The 14,448-nt window shown below is 39.7% G+C and overlaps 1 protein-coding gene across 1 annotated transcript in view; it reads left to right on the forward strand.

The window, feature by feature from the left end:
• The first annotated feature begins 927 nt into the window (after nt 1-927).
• The window catches only part of LOC121166894 (solute carrier family 41 member 2), an 82,351-nt gene continuing 68,830 nt past the window's right edge, over nt 928-14,448 (forward strand). The window contains exons 1-2 of the mRNA XM_040996218.1: nt 928-1,918; nt 10,951-11,058. Coding sequence (XP_040852152.1) covers nt 1,289-1,918; nt 10,951-11,058 — 738 coding nt within the window. The 5' untranslated portion in view covers nt 928-1,288. The remainder of the gene's footprint in view (nt 1,919-10,950; nt 11,059-14,448) is intronic.

Consider the following 14,448-nt stretch of genomic DNA (forward strand, 5'->3'; position numbering starts at 1 on the left):
AAGTATCCTCATATGCAGTTTGTTTTTATCATTATCTTGACTTCAGTATCCATCATTATCTTCATTGGCTAAAGTATGTGTGTGTGTGTCTTAGTTAGAAGCTTTTAGAGTGAATCCAGTTACTGGCCAGGTAGTCATGGGCCTGCCCTGGGATTATGGCCCAGAGCAGATTTGAGAAGTGTAAATGGACAGAGTACAATGTTCAGTAGTGCGTTGCCAGCTTCCTTTTGCTTGGCTTGTATAATGCAGGACTACATACATATATGGAATCTCTTTGTCCTTTGGTTATTTCATAAATAACAGTAAGAGCTATAGTCATGAGTATATTACAGTGAATTTTTTGGTGTGTCAGAACTGCAAATGTATCACTTCAGTCTAATTTTGTCTCAGATAAATGCTCCGTACAGTATTAAGGACATCTGCAAATTTTTCATTAAGCAGAAACAGCACAATTATCTCTTCATATCTTAATAGCAAGAGGTATCAAGTTGTAGATAAAGTGACAGGGTTTATTATTTAATATTTCAAGTAAGATGTTGTATGTTTTAACAGTTTTCTGTGTACTAACAGGGGTAAAGTGTCTTACTCTATAGGAATAGAAGCGACTACTTTTTGAAATAAATTTGTCCACAATAGAAGATTAGTTGCAGACCTTTTGGTATGTGGTAGTTATATAAAGTACGCAAAGATAAGCAATTTTTAAAATCCAAACTGAGTCCAAGAAGTAGCTTAGTCATCTGTGAACACAGAGCGATAGTATGGCACAAGGAAGTTTTGTTCTGAGCCATTGCAGTATAGTATCAATACCTTTGGGTACCGACTTTAAATGTCTTTTCTACATTTAAATTTTTTCTACATTCAAAGTTAATTTTTTTTTGAGAAGCAGAGAGGAAGAAAGGGAAGTAGAGACAGAGTTCTCATCTGGTGATTGATTCCTCAGATTGGCTCAATAGCTAGGACTGGGCAAGCAGCTGAGAACTTCATCCAGGTCTTCCAAACTCGTGACCGAAACTCGTGAGCCATCACCTGCTGCCTGCCATAGTTAGTACTGGTGGAACCTGGCATCGTAAACCAGAGCTTGCAATGAACCTAGGCACTTTCGTGTGGGACCTGATTGTTTTCATTGGTGTTCTAACCCTAGGACCAAATGCCTATTGCAGATAATTGGAGTTTTACATTTTATTTTTTCTTTCCAGATCCAGCCCCTCTGTGGAACCTCTGAACATCTTTTGCTAGCGAAAACATGTTCTACACAATGAGGCCAACAACTTAATTTGCAGAAGTGTTTATGTGCTTCTGCTTCATCTGCTGCTGTTCACAGTACTTGGAATCTAAGCAGTACAGGGTCTTTTGCGATGACAATATGACTAATAGTAAAGGAAGATCTCTGACCAGTAAAACAAGTGATGGTTCAGCTAGTGGAGGAAGTTTTGTAGACTGGACTTTAAATTTAAATACAATTCAGTCTGACAAGTTTTTAAACTTACTGTTGAGTATGGTTCCAGTGATTTACCAGAAAAATCAAGAAGATAGACACAAAAAAGGGAATGGCCTCTGGCAAGATGGACTGTCAGCAGCAGCACAGACTTTGAGTAACAGAGCTGAGCAGCACATGGAGTATCACAGTTTCTCAGAGCAGTCTTTCCATGGCAGTAACGGGCACATACCATCAGGCTGTAGCCAGAAGTATGATGACTATGCCAACTACAACTACTGTGACGTGCGAGAGGCTTCAGAAACCACTGCCATGCTACAGGACGGAGACGCGTCCAGCGATGGCGATGAGGATGCCATTGTGGAAGCCAACCATAAGTTACCAAAGGAGTCCAGCGGCATCATGGCCCTGCAGATACTTGTGCCGTTTTTGCTAGCTGGCTTTGGGACAGTTTCAGCTGGCATGGTTTTGGATGTAGTACAGGTGAGTTTCCTCTTTTTTTGTTCCTGCATTTTGTTTAAAATGTACATGTATAAGTTACTAATCTCAAACATTTCTTTGGGTTTTATTCATTCCTTAGTAAAGTGAATGGATGGTGACTTTGGTAGAGATCCTTCTTTTTCTGCTTGGAGTTCAGCCCTCCACCCCCTTTGGAAGTTATGATCATTCTGATCACAAAATAGTGCTTTTGTATGTATCCAAAAATGTATCGGGAGTCTCTTGCAGTTGGAGAGTTAGCAAGTTGAGGCATCCTGCCAGCCCCAAGATTTATTTGAAAGTCAGACAGACAGACAGACACAGAGAGAATATTTTCCATCTGCTGATTCACTCCACAGTGGCCACAGTGGTAGGTGTTAGGCCAAGCCAAACTGTGATGCTGGGATTCTGCTGGAATTGGAGATGCCAGGACTCAAACCAGTACTCAGATGACATGATGGCATCACAGGTGGTGACTTAGTCCACTGAGCTACAGGGCTAGCCCCCTGGAAATGCTGATTCTTTCTGTATTTAGCCAAGTAATAAGAAAATGTTATCATGTTTTACTCAATACTTTTTTCATTATTATTATTTAAAAATTTTAAATAATATATATTTAATCCATATATATGTTTAAATCATATATTTAAATCACACCTATATTATATATATTTAAATATATTTTTCATTATTAAAAATTTAAATAATATGTATTTAAATCATATAGAGAGACAAATTAACTGTCCATCTGCTGGTTCACTCCCTGGAAGCTTGCAGCAGCCAGGGCTGGGCTAGGTGAGAGCCAGCAGCCCAGCTCAGATCTGAGTCTCCCATACGGGTGGCAAGGCCTCAGCCACGTGAGCCATATCCTGCTATCTCCTGGGTTATTCATTAATGTGGAGCTGTGTTCGGGAGCAGTGCTGGAGTTCAAACTCAAGGACTCGGATATGAGATGTAGGTGCCTCCAGCAGCATCTTCACCGTTGTGCAAACCTCAAATCCCACATGCTAGCACTTCACTTCTCCTTTGGATTAATTTTGGTATCTTTCATCCATCTAAAAATGTATGTGCTACTTACTGATTTGTAGGGGTTCTTAATGTATTATAGTCAGAAAACTACCTACTATATCTTTTAAAAGTATTAAAAAAAAAAAGAGTAGTAAATTGCCCAAATGCAGCATTCTGTTATTGTCAGTTTTCGTTTTTTAATCAGAGAAAGTTGGCGTCAGATCCACCATTCTGTTAATGTGCCTTCGTCTTTCATTGTTTGTTTCCGAAGAGTCTCGGGTCATTGTGACTCTAAGACACTATTCAACAGATAGCATTTTTATCTAAGTGGAAAATATGAATTAATGGAGACATTTCTGACCATCAGTTGGAGAAATTATACAAAAGTTATGAGGAGTTTTAACTTAGGTAATAATACCAATGGGGAATTAAATGATCTATCCATTTAAAATTTGTCATGGAGATAGCACAGCTGTACCGCAAATAAGTTGGTTTCTGTGTATTTCTCGTATAAAAATTTTATTTATGTATTTAATTTGAAAGCCACAGAGGTAAAAAAAAGAAAGGGGGGGGGGGGAGGAGAGAGAGAGAGCCAGCGAGCAAGTGAGCAAGCCAGCCGGCCAGAGCAAGAGAGAGCTCACATCTTTAAATGTCTGTAATAGGCAGGACTGGGCCAGGCCAAAGCCAGAAGCTATCTCCTTGTGTATCTCCTGTGAGTGACAGGTCCCCAACTGCTTGAGCAGGTCCTGCTGCCTCCTAGGGTGCATTCGGAAGAAGCTGGGAGTGGCAGTGGAGCCAGGACTTGAACCGAAGCACTGTGTTGTGAGCATCCTAAGAGGCATCTTGGCTGTTGCATCAAACACCTGACCGTTGCTTTTATATCTTGCTATACCAGTTATTCTGAGGAAACACTCACTGTTTAGCTATGGAATGATAGCATCTGTACAATGATGTACATATTGATAGGTTATTTACATAGCTCATTTTGTGTATTCTTGTGGTATGTTTAGTTTTGATGCTGTTGAGATAATGTCACACAGATAATTTGAGAAGGTTCCTTTTATAATTTTATCTAAGTCTAAGGTCTCTATAGTATTAAACTTTAGTTTTAAAAATAAAAAAAAGTATGAATATTTTTAAAGATTTTATTTAAATACACTTTTAAATTGTGAATTTTAATAATCCAGAGCTTACAAAGCAAAAACAGCTCAGTGAATTTCATGATAGAAACAATCATTTAACCATATACGTTGGGAGTATATAATCTGTATTCTCTTGCATCTGACTTGTTGTTGTCACTGTTAATCAACATTGTATATGTTTTATGAAACTATAGTTTATTTCTTTTCATTGCTGCGTTGTGATCTATTGTATGAATATAATCCAATCTGCTCTTGATGGACGTTGGAAGGACTGCTGCTTAGTGTACATTGCATAGGTATCTGTTGGATACATAGGTGCAAATGGCATTTGCATGTCCTAGGATAGGCAGGTTCTCAAAGTTAGTAGATGCCAAGTTACTTTCTAAAGTATTGAGACATATGAGAGATTCTTCCTGCTTACATGTTTACTAAAAGTATATGGTTTAAAAAGATTTGAGTAAGACCAAACTATGGTATTTAGTGATGTTTGTTTAATAAGCAAGCCAGTGGTTTATGATAAAATCAGGTGAGTGAGTATCTTTCGTGATCAAAGGAGAAAAATGATAGCAACAAAAAGGAGGTGCAAGATTACTCATGAAATAGTGACAAAAGATACTTTTTTTTTTAGTTTCTTGATAGTTAAATGATTGTTCCTATCATGAAATATTACTGAGATATCTTTATTTACTTGAATGGCAGAGAGAGGGGAGAGACACAGAGAGGTCTTCCATCTGCTGGTTCACTTCACAAATGGCTGCAGTGGCTAGAGCTGGGCCTGTCTGAAGCCAGGAGCATCTTCCAAATCTTCCACATGGTTGCAAAGTCCCAAGGGGCTGTTTTCCAGAGCTTCGCCAGATGCGTTAGCAGAGAGCTGGATTGCAAGTGGAATAGTCTGGCCTCAAACCGGTGTCCATATAGGATGCCAGTACTATAGGCGGCAGCTTTACCCACTGTCCCACACTGCCAGCCCCAGTCTAGTTTACTCTCATTGTTAACTTGGAGCTGTTTTCTCCCCCCACCAGAATTCCCTTTCTGTCTGGCTCCAAGTCCCTTTGTCAGGACCTGTATTCCCACTTTCACAGGCATCACAAGTAGTTGTTCCTTCAGTCTCGTGGTGCCTTTTTGGAATCGGCATGCCCAAAACAAAGGCTCACTTCTGGTTTTCTCTGTGATTTGTTTTCCCCCCTAGTTTTTGGTCTGGTATTTGTTTACTCTTTAGTTAGCTCTCCAGGGTCTCCAAGCAGGTATTGTTTCTGTCTGTCAACTAAAATGGACTGTTGGTGGTCTACTGTCAATCAACCATGAACCTTTTTGTACAATTGGTATTTCAGGCAGGATAGATCTGTGTTCAGGAGGTCAGTATTTCCTTTAGATTTATCTCTGTAATCATTGCAGCCATAGTCATCATTGATGGTAAATGGCAATTTTTAACGTATCACTTGTCAAAACAAAGAGCTGGCAACTCCCAAATCAGGAATGCTATTTGGAGATTTTGTTTGTTCATAAAGTATGGCATTCTGGGAGCCTGTGGCTTAGCATTCTAATTTTTCTGATTTTTGCCAACACTTGTTTGTAAGTATTTGGTGTTATTTTAAATTCTGAGTCTACTCAATTTATTTTTTTCTTGTTTTTTTTTTTTTTTCTTATTTTCAGAGGTGGAGAAAGCTAGGAAACCATTCTGATGTCAACAGTGAGCGTTGAGAGTCTTCTCACTAGCAGTGGGCTGCTACTCAGTAGCATTTTCATTCAAACCAGTGGCTATGGAGAGTCTTAGGCCTTTGAATCTTAATCGTTCAACTTAAGTCATTTGGGAGAACTTGCTTAATTATTTTTTTGGATTTGCTTTCTAATTTGTATACCAACCTTGCATACTTTTAAAAAATGTATTTCTTCTTATTTTCCATGCTACAGTTTTGCAGGTATAGGGATTCCTCCTTTTCTCCCCTCCCAACATTCTTCTCCCGCCCAATGCGTACTATTACAGCAGTATAGACCTCTAGCAACAGTTACAAGTTCAACAATGTTGTGTACCTACTGTAATTGTGTACGTGTGTGTTCTGTGCCTAACATATAACAGATACTTGATAAATACCTATGTGCTATTATTAAACATACTTTACTGTTTTACATCATTTTTCCAATTGTAAGAAGATTCTACACCCATGCCACCCTGACATTTGAGTATATTTTCCAACCTTATCAGACTTGGCCATATAACTTGCTTACGCCAAGTAAATGTGAGGAGATAACATATTTGAACATAATCTTTAAATATGGTTCTTTGGTTTGATTTGACCCTTGGATCCTGCCTTCGACCTTGAGACCATGATCACTTCTTTAGTCTGATATCCAGGAAGATACATGGAACACAGTCTACCGGAGAGCTGCAGATGACTCATAGCCTTTGGTTATGAGAAGTACATTATTGTTGCTGGCCATTAAGTATTATACAATATAGTGTAATGAAGTGTGCTTTCTGCTTGAACTCTGCTCCTTGAAATGACATGTTCTTTGAAGATTTTGTGCCTTATGACTACTCTTTCATTTCTGTTTATTGGTTTGCTTACCTTTTTCTTCTTAAGATTTTTTTTTTTTTTGGATGTTAAATTTAGAGAGAGCGTGCATACGTGAGTATGAGTGAGAGAGACTCTTTTATCCATTAGTTCACTCCCCAGATAATCACAACAGCCAGTACCGGGCCAGGCCAATGCAGCAGTAGCTTCTTGCAGGTCTTCCACATGGGTGGCAGGGGCCTAAACACTATCAGCAGTGAGCTGCATCAGAAGTGGAGCAGCTGGGCATGAACTGGCACCCGTGCGGGATGTCCAAACTGGTGGCCCTATAGGATGTAGACATTGGCAAGTGGTGGCTTAGCAGCTCTGCCACCACGCCACTCTCGACTTCCTTTTTGTGTTTCTAGAAGAGTGGACGTCTCCATGATTCTGCCCCCAGGCTTTACCATTTCTCTAGCTATCTTCTCCTTGTCAACAACATCCACTTATTTTCTTTGAGTTATATCATTAGTGCAGACTGCATACCTAGCACTGCCCTGGTTTTGAATTCTGGGTATGTATTTTCTAGTTTTGAATTCTTGGGTATTTTCTGAACATGCTTCAGATTCATCTTGCTTAAGATGGAATTTAAAATTTTTTCCTCATCTCTTAATTTAATGACTTCCTCTTTCTTTCTGCTTTTCTTCTTCAGTTATCTGCCAGCTTTAGGTGCTAATTAGTGTTTACTGAGAAAAATTGCCACAGATTTCCTGCTTTTAGTTGGAAATATAATGGAAAGATTGAATCACAAAAAAATCAGGATATTTCATAAAATTTATGGAAAATGAAATTAAAACCAAGTCTATTTTGGTGCAAATATATTTTGAATTTTTGTTTTGTTTAAAAACAATTGAGCAGTGAGAGAGCAAGAAAGTGAGAGAGCAGGAATGGGTGCTGGTTTACCCCTCTAGTGCCCGTGGAGTTGGGCTGGGGCCAAAGCCAGGAGCTAGGGGGACAGAGTGTCTCCCACACGGGGAGCAGGAGCCCCATCACTTGAGCTGTCATCACTGCCTACCAGGGTCGACGTTAGCAGGAAGCTGACGTTAGCAGGTGGAGCCAAGAACCAAACCTTGTTACTCCAACTTGGGACCTCAGTGTCTTAATCTACATTTTCACCAACTGCCTACCTGTGGTGCAAAAGAAGTTTCGAAAAGAGAAGCAAAACTTCTCCATGTGAAAAGTACGTCTTTAAAAAAGTGATAAAATCTTTTGCCAATTACTTAAAAAATAATTTCTGTTTTAAGTTAGAACTCTAATAACTGTGTTTTGCAAATGTTTCAAATTTTAAAAAAAATTTATGTTTGTCATTGTGGCCATCAGATTCTTGGGTTTGGATTTAGTCTGCGGTTTTGTTTGACTAGACTTGCTTCCCTCAACTGTTGCACTGTTGGCAGCAGTGTAAGATCAGGCACTGAGGGACTCCGGGACAGGATCATGGAAAGGTTGGTGGTTATAATCCTGGTCTTGGCCTCAGGGATTGCGTGTGTATCTTGCTCAGAACACTGTGTCAGTATGGCACTGTCCAAGCACAGTTTAAGAAAAGTAGCAGTTCTGTCTGTTTTGAATGGGGGCAATTAGAGGGTTTATTATTTTTTGCTCCAAAGAAATAGTCCAGAGTAGAGGAAGCCTTTGACCCTAATATGCTGATTGCAGAGCCCTTCCATTTAAATGTGAAACTGTACTACTTCTCACTCTTGCCAAATTTCCTAAACTATGTCAAGATAGTCCAGGGTTGCTGCGAGACACCGTGTGGAGGCAAGTACCATGGCACTGCTTGACACTGTACTTACTAATACAGCATATATGCCGAAATAGTTCAGCATAACCTGAGATCCACTTCATTCTTTTTGTGATGGATCAGCAGTGCTGGGACAAAAAGCATGTGTCACATCGAAAGCAGTGAAAAGCAGGAAATGAAAGTGATAGTTGTTACTTTCTAGGTTTGAGAAACTGTATTGCTCAAGAACTGTACATATCTCATCAATAAGTAGATATAGCCATAAAAGAATGACACCGGGGGCAGGCATTGTGGTACAGCAGGTTGAGCTGCTATTTGCAGTGTTGACAGCCCTTATGAACACTGGACCCAGTCTTGGCTGTTTTGTTTCTGATCTAACTCCCTGTTAATTCACTTGAGAAAACAGCCAAAGATCACCCAGTTCTTGGGCCTCTGCCCAAGATGTGCCTGGAGTTCCTGGCTAGACCTGGGTCAGACTCAATTGTTGCAGGTTTGGGATATTTGGGGAGTGAACCAGAGGATGGAAGGTTTTTCTCTCTCCTCTATCTGGCTTTCAAACATATAAATCTTTTTTTTTAAATGACAGTTTTTTCCTTCATTATGCTTATTCATTTACATTGCTGATACATTATGAGGAAATATCTACAAAGTTTGTTTGAACCCAACTACTTAATCAGCAGGACTATCTGCACCTGTTGTTCTAGGGGTGCCATGAAATGTTTCTGAGATACTAAGAGTGCAGTGAGCTAAGAAAGTTTGGGAACTTCACATGCACAGACATGGAGAAAGGAATGTAGATTTTTTTTTTTGAATGAGACAAGAAATCAGTAGTTAATAGTTATTAGTATTACACTATGCTTAAGGTGTTAGGGATTTTGTAGTAATTCTCACATGAGCCTCTGATTCGAGGTGAAATTAGGAAGAATAGTCACATCCCAGCCATTGTCAAGTGTTAAAGGTTGTGACTGATGCATCTATGCATTATTATTCTGTGGCTCCCAGAATGAAATCATTAGTAGGTTTGTAAGTATCTTAAAGAGATAACTAGGTGAAATACTTTCCTGTCTGTTAAAAAATAAAATCACAGACTTCCTGTTAAGATTGAGTGAGCCTCAAGAGTGGTGCCTGGAACAGGCCCAAGTGGTCAGTGAAGACAGCTTTTGGTACTGCTGGCTGCTGTGATCCACGCCGTTATCTCGTCCATCATGCCATCATCATCATCTCTGAGGATAGTTGAGTCACACTAGAACCTTGAAAATCACGAACCAGACAAGACTATGGCTTACTAATTTCTATGACTATGAACTTGGGGTGCTGCTGGACCCAGTGCTCTTTTAGGACCCTCTATAATTGGCATGTACTTTAAATGGATTTTTTTTGAGTTCTTTAAGCCTATAATTTGAAGAAGATTGGTCATTTCCTAAACTCTATGTAATCCCCAGTTCTACAGCTTATATGGAATCATTTGGTTTGGCCCTACGAAGGCAACTGCAGATGGGAGCTGAAATTCAATGAATCTGTAGCAGCAAAATTTTCAAGTTGACAATTTTGTATGACCTGTGAATGATGATATAAATGTCTAAAGTGGTTTCCCCACTCGTCATATTTATCTGATGGATTTATGCTTTACTTTTTTTTTTGCCAGTCCTGGCATCAGTGACAAGATGTGTGCTGCTGATATATATTTTTTTAAGATATATTTTTATTATTTTTGTTTGAAAGTCAGATGCACAGAAAGGAGGAGAAACAGAAAGGAAGATCTTTAGTCTGTTGATTCAGTCTCCAAGTGGCCGCAATGGCTGAAGCTAAGCCAATCTGGAGCCTGGAGCCTCTTCTGGGTCTCCCACATGGATGCAGGGTCCCTAGGCTTTAGACTGTCCTCGACTGTTTTCCCAGGCCACAAACAGGGAGCTGGATGGGAAGATGGGCCACTTAGATTAAAACTGGCACCTATATGAGATCCCGGTGCATTCATTGCAAGGCCTTTAGCTGCTAGGCTACTGTGTCAGGCCCCTGTTGGTATTTTTTTTTTTTTTTACATAAAGTTAATGTGTGAAGTTCATGAAGTCTCTTGCTGGGGCAGGAACCTCTTAATAACGTTTGTAAAATCTCACTTTATGTTATTAAATATTTTATGAGATCTTTAAGATTTAGAAAGCACCTTAAGTGTTCTGCTTTTCCCTTTATGTTGTTCCTCCAAAGGCTAGACAGGATTGATGTGTTTTTCTTTTTTAGGGATGAAGAAATTGAAATCGCAAAGATATGGGACTCATCTAGGACCACACAGCTAGTTAATAATAAACCCAGGATTTGTTTTTAGAATCTTGTCTCTGCCTCTCATGCTACAATGGAACTGAATGAAGATTGTGTAGCAAGCTGGATGTAGAGTGAGGAGTATTAACTATCAGACTTCGTTTCCAATGCTGTCTGCTAAAGTTACTCAGAGCTTCACGGCTCCGGAGGATGAGGTTAAGCCCAGTGTTCACTGATAACCTATGCAGTCGTTCAAAAATGTAAATACAAACTTGAAAAAAATGGCTGAGGCTTTTAGTAATGTGTTTGTTCTAAAGTATCAAAATTTTATTTTATTTCTTACAGCATTGGGAGGTGTTCAAAAAAGTTACAGAAGTCTTCATTTTAGTTCCTGCACTCCTCGGTCTCAAAGGGAACTTGGAAATGACATTGGCATCCAGATTATCCACTGCAGTAAGTTTGTTTTTCTACCTCAGGGTGTGTATGCTGGCCATACTGTTCCTGTGTATTAAAGAGGACCTGTAGCGGGTTTCTTTGTCCAGTAGATTTCTAAACCTCAGGGTTATGCTTAGTGAGTTATGCCTAATATCATTTCCTGCAGTCTCGCTGATGTGTTATCTCCTCCGAGGCCAGGACGTTCCAGCCCTGACGTTCAGTTCCCACGACAGGAAGGAAGTCAGTACCGAGGTTCTTCATGGCTTAGTGGCTGGTTGATTGACGCTGCAATTTTTTATGGTCATAAAAATGATACACAGTTACTGTAAAACCTTCAGCCCTTTGCTCTGGGCATGATCACTATTATTAATATTTTGGTATAGCTCTCTCTATTCCTGCGTATCTGTACTTGTACTTCATTGGGTGTTTCATAATGCACATACACGCTATGTGTCATAAAGAATTGAAATCTCATGTATTTTATAATTTGAGATTTAAAACCATCATGACTATCTTCATGTCAGTAAATGTTGATCAGTATCATTGTTTTTATAAACTGTGTGTTTTCTGCTGGATATCTTTCTCACAATATATTAAACTGTCACAGGGTTATTGAATGTATCAACTTTGTCTCATGTTCCACTACTATAAACAATGTTGTGATAAATATTTTTTGCATTCTTATTTTTTTAGGAATAGTTTTAGCCTTATAGTTTTTGTTCAGAAAAAAAATCTGTTTTGATGTCATTAACTTATGCAATATTAATTTGTCATCTAGAAAGATTAAAGATGTTTGAAAATACTGCCACTACTAGAGTCATGAATATTTTCAAAGCCCAGGAGAACATTATCTCTCACATTTTTTTAGAATTCACCATTGCGGAACTAAATGATTGTTAAAACCTCAGAGTTGGGTGTACACTTCAGTGAAGCCATCTGTTCACTGAATATTAGCCCAAAATGAACCAAGCCATCTAGATAGTATTGCTATTTGCAATGCCTTTAGAATATAAAGGGTTTTAAAAAAAATGTTTATTTAAAGAAGCTGATGCAAATGAGTTCATCTATGAAGCAGGTTAAAAAAAAAATCTTATTTATAAGAAGGCAACCAAGAAGAAGCAGCTGAGTAACTTCTGTTGATGAAAATACTGTCCGCCTCCCACTTCCCACTTCACCTCAGGTAGCTGTGAGCTCCCTGACGTTTTTAGGGTAACAGATGCATGCATAGGGAATACATTAAATCACATTTTACTAGCATTGTTAGTTTCCTAGCTGAAGGGAAGTGCTTCATGTGCCCTGTGGAATGTTCTAAGCCTCTTCCTCATATACAGTTCAGGCAGCCATGTCCTGCACAGGACAGTAATGAAACATCTATTTGTGAGTTCTCCTGACATGCTTTACAGGGGTATCTCACATAGCCCTTTGACATAAACACTGCTTTTGTCTCACAGAGAAGCAACTGAGACTTAGAAGTTGAACAGCTTCTCTTTGGTCATGGAGCTGGTATGCATTAGTGGAAGTCACATTAAAAATTTTTTTAAAGATACATTTATTTTTATTGGAAAGGCAGATTTACAGAGAGAAGGGGAGACAAAGAGAGAAAGGTCCTCTATGTACTTGTTCACTCCCTAAATGGTTGCAGGGGCGGGAGCTGAACCAATCTGAAGCCGGGAGCCAAGAACTTCTTCCTGGTCTCCTGCATGGGTGTGGGCCATCTTCAACTGCTTTCTCAGGTCACGAACAGGAAGCTGGATCAGAAGTGAAGTAGCTGGGGACCTGATGTGATGGCTTAGTGGCTAAATACTCACCTTGAATATACCAGAATTCCATATGGGCACTGGTTCCTGTTCTAGCTGCTCCACTTCCAATCCAGCTCCCTGCTTGTGGCCTGGGAAAGCAGTAGAGGATGACTCAAAGTGTTGGGACCCTGTGTGCACTTTAAGATCTGGACGACGCTCCTGGTTCCTGGCTTCAGATAGGCTCAGCTCTGGCCATTGAGGCCACTTGGGGAGTGAACCAGTGGACGGAAGATCTTCCTCTCTGTATCTGTAACTCTCTATAAATCTGCATTTCCAATAAAAATGAAATAAAATTTAAAAAGAAGAAAAAGAAGTAGAGCAGCTAGGATATGAATGGCACCCAAATGGGGTACCCATACCTACAGGTGGATGAGTAGCCAGTTGAGCCATCTCTCTGGCCCATATAAACCACATTCTAAAACATTCCTTCTTTACCTACAGAGAATAACTGTGTCAGAGCTTATTAAGCCAATGAATAAGTGATAACAAAACTCCATAGCCTCTTTATAAAAATGGCCTACTGATGTGTTAGACTGGCGCATTAATATGTAGTATTTTTTAGGACTTGAAACTTAAGAAATTTTAAATATGTTATTTTGAAACCACCACTTACAGATATAATTCAGTTGCTTTTCCCTGCAGTTAGTTGGTGGACTAGAGGTGTGCCTGGGAGTATCAGCCATCTAGGTGGGGCTAAAACCCACAAGGTAGAATTATTGTGGCACATTTCTGTAGTGTAGTCTACAATCTAGAGTGTAATCATGGTAATTACTGAATACTAGACAGATTGGAGAATAATGAAAACTGTTTGCACTGCAGCCAAAAAGTATAATGTGAACCTAGGTTGTCTTCCATTGTGGAATGTAAAGAGATGCTAGCAAACATACAAACAGCAGAGAGCTGGGGATATGACAAAAGGATGCAGGGACAACCCAATGCATAAAACAAATAATGACAGTTCCAGATTTGTGTATATATCATCTGGAGTAAAATAGAAATCTGTTTGTTTAAGAATAGATAACAAAGCAGGCAAAGTCTCTGTTTTGATGGAATTTAGAGAAAGAGTCAGTCTGATAATGCCAACTACTTATAAGTGTATTTCTAGACAGGTCCACTTTAAGAGCTTGAAATGGGAATACGAATGAAGACCAATATAACATTTATCTGCACTTCTGATTCAGCTCTGCTGATGTGCCTGTGAAAGCGACCCAAGTGTTGGGGTCCCTGCACCCATGTGCTTTGGCCTTACCCAGCCCTTGCTGTTGTGGTCATGTGGGGAGTGAACTAGTGGATGAAAGATCTCCCTCTCTGTCTCTTTGTAACTTTGCCTTATGCAGATCTGGTAGCTCCAAGATCAAATTGAGAATTCCTTGGACTTCCTTGGTTCTGTTTCGGAACCTGACTCCTGATGGAGAGCTTGCCCCTGACTGCTGTATGCAGTGCGCTCTGCGAGCCTGCTGCGAGTCTCGGGCTCTATGTCCAGGCTTCAGCTCTACCTCCCTCTGTAGACACACCTTGGGACCTTGTGTACCCAGTGCTTTATCATGAGGAATACTGACTTGAGAAAGAGACCCTGCCATTGGCACCATGCCATTTGGGTAGGGAACTT

Source organism: Ochotona curzoniae, unplaced genomic scaffold, assembly GCF_017591425.1.
Source record: "Ochotona curzoniae isolate NIBS_2020 unplaced genomic scaffold, NIBS_Ocur_1.0 patch26, whole genome shotgun sequence".
Classification (NCBI taxonomy): Eukaryota; Metazoa; Chordata; class Mammalia; order Lagomorpha; family Ochotonidae; genus Ochotona; species Ochotona curzoniae.